A 6266-nucleotide genomic window follows, 5' to 3' on the forward strand; every position below is an offset into this window, starting at 1 on the left:
GACCTTGAGTTTGACACATGCAGGGTAGAGTTACAATTTTTTTCAGACCTTTCAGCAGAGACAGGCTTCTGCTGTTTGCAGAAGTTTTATCTTTGTTTTCAGGCAGCTGCATCTCTTTGTCAAGGTCGTTTCACAGAGCTGAAATTTAACTTCTCTCAAAGAGGAAAAATCAAGAATGCACACAATCTGAGCCAAATATGGAATTATTTCCCTGTAAAATGAATCTTTTGCATTTTATCATGATATTGTTGGTAGTATAACACCATAGAATGATTTTTAAAGCACCTGTTTCTCACTAATGCTTGCCTACAAAATCTTTTACTCTCAGATTACTTCTTTAACAACTCTAGTCATTGTTCACTGGGTTGTCCAGTTGGACAGTTTCCATGATGTCCACATTGTCACCTCCTCTTTTAACTTCTTTTACCACGTCCTCTAAAACCACCTCTTAGTCTTTATAATTTGGGGCTACCTTGGTATTCTAACCTGGGATGGGTGGCAGTCCGCCCCCCTTTATTTGTTTTCAGTTAAGCTGAAAGTTTTTTCCTGTGCTTTTCTTAAGGCCTCAGTATTATGGCTATGTCAGTTAAAAGCTGCTCTTATTGTTGTTTTTTTAATTCATCTTTTTGTTTTAATCTGTTTATCAACTGTGAGCACTCAGGGACTGAAAATTCCACTTTGAAATTATAATCCGGCAAGGTTTTTTATTGTCTCTTGAATCTTTTGAATGCATAATCTCCAGTTTAAGATCCCCGTGTAGTTTTAGGATTTCAGTGATAATTAAGTTACCTGAAAATCCGTATTTTTATGCCATCGTGTACATATTTCTGTTAAATCAGAGACTTTTCTCTGTTCTTTCCCCATTGTTCTTTGTTATTTTTCTCTTTTTAGTTTTCATTATTTCTAATTTTAGATCCCCTTGTAATTTTAAGACATCCTTTGTATCTAATTTGCCCAAAAACCCATGTTTTTTATTTTTTATCTGTGACAGATCATACCTGCTCCTTTTACATAGTTCTCCATAAACTTTACCTCCCCTTCTAAGTCAATTAGTTTACTTTGTTTCTTCTCCATTATGTTTTATGTTAGTTTAATTGTAGTATAAATGTCCCAGATAAAAGGTCACTGACATGAGACTTATGGAGAGGACATTAACACGGCCTTCTACTGCGACTAATTTGCTGCGGTGTTAATTTTCCGGAATGAAATCCGACCTGAATCTCCAAAGTCACCAGTACGTAGTTTTAATCTGGGCAAAAGAAAACACAGGACTAGCAGAATCCTGCTATGATTCTATTAAAACGCTTAGTCCTCCATACACACACAACACAGTCACACAGTTAGTTTCAGGTACCTTGCAATTTTTCTAAGTTAACTTGGTGTTATTTTATGAGCTCAATTTACTCCGTTCTTTTTACTTTTATAGCGCTTATTCTATTCCCTCGCAGGGGAATAACCCTTAGTCGTTTTATTTGGCCCCCTTCTTGGCGGGGCCCTACCTTAATTTGTCACTATTCCTTTCACGGTGGAATAAAACCATCCCAATGCAGCGTCCTTACCGGCGACGCACTACCAACGACTTTTAAGTACTTTTCTTCTTTTATTTATATAGCGCTTACTCTATTCCCTCTCAGGGGAATAATCCTTAGTCGTTTTCTTTAATCCCCTTCACGGCAGGATTGTACCAAATTTGTCACTATTCCTTTCACGGTGGAATAAAACCATCCCAATGCAGCGTCCTTACCGGCGACGCACTACCAACGACTGTTAAGTACTTTTCCTATGAACTGTATTTTAAAACTGTCTCACCTCGGAGTTGACTTCTTGGTGACTCTCTGGACCCTGTGAGAGTCACCCCGCGTCGAAGAAGGCGATAACCCACTGGCCAGGTGTGAATTCACACACACCGGGACTTTCAGCCACTCCAGCTAATGGAGGCTGTGCAGCGGTGCTTCGCTCGACGTCAGGCTTCCCCCACGGATCCCAGAGTCACTGTTAAAGCAAAGAGAAATAAGGTTATTGAATTAATCCGGCTACGAAGGACCAATAAATGTTAGGTATTATTTAGTCAACTCAGAGGTAAGGACGATACAGTCAGAGTTACTTGCAGCAAGGGTAGCCCACTTTGCAGTGAAACTACCAAGTTTTGACACCCTGTCTCTTTATTTATATACACAATTCAACAGACAGTTCAGACAGGGTGTGTGTGTGTGAGACAGAAAGGAGGCTGGTTCACACAGAGATAACAATGATCTCACACACACAGGGAGGAAGGCATAGTGCAGGTGCCTTGCAACACAAAGTTTTTACATGAGTGATAACAAGTTTTTGCACCCATCCAACACTTTGTGTCTCATAATTTTGACTTTGAAAGTCAAAACAGACTTTAAGTCTCCTGATAGTGTCTCTAACTCTCTCTTCCACAATTATTTTTTCTTTTAGGTGGTGAAAATATATCTCTATAATTTTTGCTATATTTTAAAGTTAAAAAAAGTAATGAGTTACTGAAGTTATAAGTTTTTTTTTCCACTTCTAGAATAGAGAGATATTAAAAAAGTGAGACTTTTTTATTTATTTAGACTTTACATGTGCATATCACTGAGGACTGAGTATCCTCTCTCCTCTGCAGTGGAGTTCTCCCAATCAAGGAGCCAGTGGTGGACTGTGCATCTCCTGTGTACCAAGCAGTGATCAGGCCAGCAGAGACAAACCAAGACATGTCTGAGTGGGCTCGCCGTGCTGCCAACTTGCAGTCGAAAAGCTTCAGGATCCTGGCTCACATCACTGGAACCGAATACCGTCAGTACCCTGGCTCCTCCAAAACTTTCTGGCCTCTGTTTGTTGCTACCTATATCTTTGATACGTCCCTCTCTGCTCTACTCTCATTTGTTTATTTGTATTTCTGAGCCTTAATTAATGAATCTATTTCTGTGCTTTTCTCTTCACAGTGCAAGATCCAGATGAGGAGGCACTGCAGAAATCAAGGTAAATCAACGGGTATCTATTTTTCTGAGAACGTTTTAGGTTTGGTTATAATACCAAGCAGCTCATGCCAACTGCCAAGCACAGTTGTGATATGGTTATAGTTTGGGCTTGTTTTGCAGTCTCATTATCTGTACACATTGCAGTGACTGACTCAAACATGTATAGCAAAGACTTTTAGGCCATCTGTCGGTCATCAACAAGACAAGGATCCTAACCACAGCCACAAATCTACGACCGAATGCCTAAAAACTAAAACAAGGATGCTGTGATGATCCATTTAAACCCCAGTCCTCATCTCAATTAAAATGTTGCCTCTGATACCTCAAGAGAGCTGTGGATAAACAGGTTTCTGCAAATGCTAACAAACTGGAGCACTGTCGTAGAGAGAAGTTGGCCAAAGTTTATCTACAATGATGCAAGAATCTGATAAATTCATCCAGAAAATGACTGCCTCTGATTATTGCTGCTGAAAGTGGGTCTACAAGCTGTTAAATCATGGGACAAACGTAGTGTATCCCTATTTACATGCACTATATAAAAAGACAGATCACATTTTTTCTTACTGTCTGATCTTAATTCTTAATTTAGACTAAACCTTTTCTGTTTTAGGTCAGCTAAGATTACCAACATTTTTTTCTGTTTGATTTAAAAGATTTTTCAAATAAGATTTCTTTGTTATTTTATTCAAATTCAGAAGTTTATGTTCATAACCCAAAACGTTTATGCCTTGAAAAAATTGGGAAAGTCTAGCTAATACCAAGACGTCAGAAGCTTCTCATTTATTCACAATGTTTGAGTTCATTGGAGGCCCACCTGTGGATGAGGAGGCAACACCTCAAACACACTTCTCCCTTGTGTGATCATTGAACAATAGGGAAAGTAATCAGCCACGAAGTCAGGAAGAAAATTGTTGACCTCCAGACGTCCGGTTCATCCTTGGGTTCAATTTCCAGGTGTCTGAAGGTGCCATGCTAATTTGTTCAAATGATTATTTGTAAGTATAAACACCATGTGGATGTCCAGCCATCATATGGTTCAGGGAGAAGATGGGTTCTGCGTCCTGGAGAGGAACTTGTTTTGGTGAGATATGTGAGAAACAATGCCAGAATAAAAGCGAAAGACCTCATGAAGATGCTGGTTGAAGTTGGTAACAGACGGTCATTATCCATAGTGAAATGAATTCTGTTCAAACATAAACTTAAACAAAGAAGCTATTTACTCCAAAAGTAAAGCCAGATTAAAGGTTGTAAATTCACTCAGGGACAAATACCTTAATGTCCGGAGACATGTCCTGAGGTCTGATTAAAACAAAAATTTTATTGTGTCTCCATAGTGATCATTATTACGTAAAGAAAAAGGGAGAAGTTCGTAGAACACCATCCCAACTGTAAAATACAGGGGTTGCAACATTATGTGATCTTTTATATGGAAATATTCTAGCAACATCTCAAGTTATCAGCCAGGAAGTTAAAATTTGGGCACAAATGAGTCTTCCAAATGGACAATAAACTTAATCACACCACCTAATGGTTTGAAGACAACAAAGTCAATGTTTTGGAGTGGCCATCACAAACATCTCAGTCCCCTAGAAAATTTGTGAGCAGGTCTAAAAAAGTGTGTGTGAGCAAGGTTGCATACAAACCTGAATCAGTTACACCAGTTCTGTCAGGGGAAATGGGCCAAAACACAAGCAAACTAGAGAGAGACTAGACTGAGAAGCTGGTGGAAGGAGGAAGGTTATACAGCTTAAAACACAATTGTACCAAACACAAAGGAAATTATGTAAACTTCTGAATTAAAAGAATAATCAAACCACAAATCCCCCATTATTCTGGTGTTTAGCAAGTAGAAATTATTTTGGTAACCTAAAACAAGGAAAGTTTACTCTGATATATTGGCAGACGGTGGTAATGTGGTTTCAGCTATCTTAGATATATGCTATTTTACATTATCGCTGCACTTATACAATAACATTTCCCCACATTACTGGTAAATTTCTTCCAATTTACCATTGCTGAGGATCACACTGTAGTATCAGATATTTAAAGAGTTGAAGTTGTAATGTTACTTTTCACAGTATTTCAATACAATCTAGAAACAAAGTAAACAGATTAAAACTGAGACTGGGGTATCCAACACAGGACCAGTTTCAAGACATTGTGATTTGCTTCTGGGAAAAAACTTTCCACAACATCTGCCAAACATACCACCACACAGAAGCATGCAGTTTCTCAGAGAATAATGCTAACGTGAGCAGCTTTGCCTGATGTGACCGCCTTGTCCTGTCATCCTCACCAACAGAGAGCGATTCGAGTCAGAGGTCAAGGGGCCGCGCTTTGCCAAATTGAAGAACTGGCATCACGGATTGTCTGCACAGATCCTCAACGTCCAGGAATAAAGAGGAGAAGGATATTCAAAGTCACAGAAAGGAGGACATGTACACATGGAAAGAAGCGATGGAGTGAACAGGAAGTGGGGATAATTTATGAGAGAAAGTGAACAAAAGGAGGAGGAAAGCGAGCTATAGCTGTTGCCTAGATTAGTAGAAAGTGTTTTACTTTATGTTAGTATGAGAATGCTATGTGTCTATAAATTAAAGTGTCAAATATATCTGTCTCTTATTTAGACCTGGTCTCACATTTATTAGTACTGATTATTGGAGTTCTCTTAAATTAAAGTGAAGATGTACAAAGAAAACAAATATTCAAGTGAAACTGCAGAAATGTTTCTTGTTCTTTTCTTTTTTTAAATTTCTTTTTTGCTCCTAAAAAAAAACTACATCATCATGTTGGTCAGATGTGACAGCAAGAGAAATACAGTTTATCTTTATGCACAAGTACGGTATGTAAAAATGCACTCAGAAATGTACTGATATCAATGTGAATAAATGTTTTATTAAATCTATACGGAAAAGTGTGATGATTTGAAATGACGTGTGAGAAAATGAAGGCATCACATGTTAATCCAACGCTCTCTATCATAAAAGCCTTGGATCAACATGTGATAGTTGGTGTTGTGTTAAGTACGATATTAAGTTAAGGATTCCTACATAGTCTGGAAATAATTACTGAAGTATTTTCCCAGGTGTGAGTAAGTAGGGATAGCAAAATTTACTTTTACAATGTTTTTAGGTGAGAATGTAGCTGTGTAAAATTGAAATGTCTATCTTAAATGCACAAAGTGCTCGGCGTTTTCGGAGATGTCCGCTCCCACTGCGGTAACAGCCGGCTCGCCAGCATTTAATGTTTGTGCAAAAAATAAATACAGCTAAATTCCAATGG

General features: G+C 38.3%; 1 protein-coding gene across 2 annotated transcripts in view; it reads left to right on the top strand.

Annotated features, from left to right (window-relative positions):
- ldb3b (LIM domain binding 3b) overlaps window positions 1-5889 on the top strand; it is a 29274-nt gene extending 23385 nt beyond the window's left edge. For both annotated transcript variants that reach the window (XM_047377677.1, XM_047377676.1), the window contains 3 exons: window positions 2630-2799; window positions 2949-2985; window positions 5287-5889. In XM_047377677.1, coding sequence (XP_047233633.1) covers window positions 2630-2799; window positions 2949-2985; window positions 5287-5383 — 304 coding nt within the window. In that variant the 3' untranslated portion in view covers window positions 5384-5889. The remainder of the gene's footprint in view (window positions 1-2629; window positions 2800-2948; window positions 2986-5286) is intronic.
- Window positions 5890-6266: the final 377 nt, after the last annotated feature.

The sequence above is a fragment of the Girardinichthys multiradiatus genome, chromosome 10 (genome assembly GCF_021462225.1).
Source record: "Girardinichthys multiradiatus isolate DD_20200921_A chromosome 10, DD_fGirMul_XY1, whole genome shotgun sequence".
NCBI lineage: Eukaryota > Metazoa > Chordata > Actinopteri > Cyprinodontiformes > Goodeidae > Girardinichthys > Girardinichthys multiradiatus.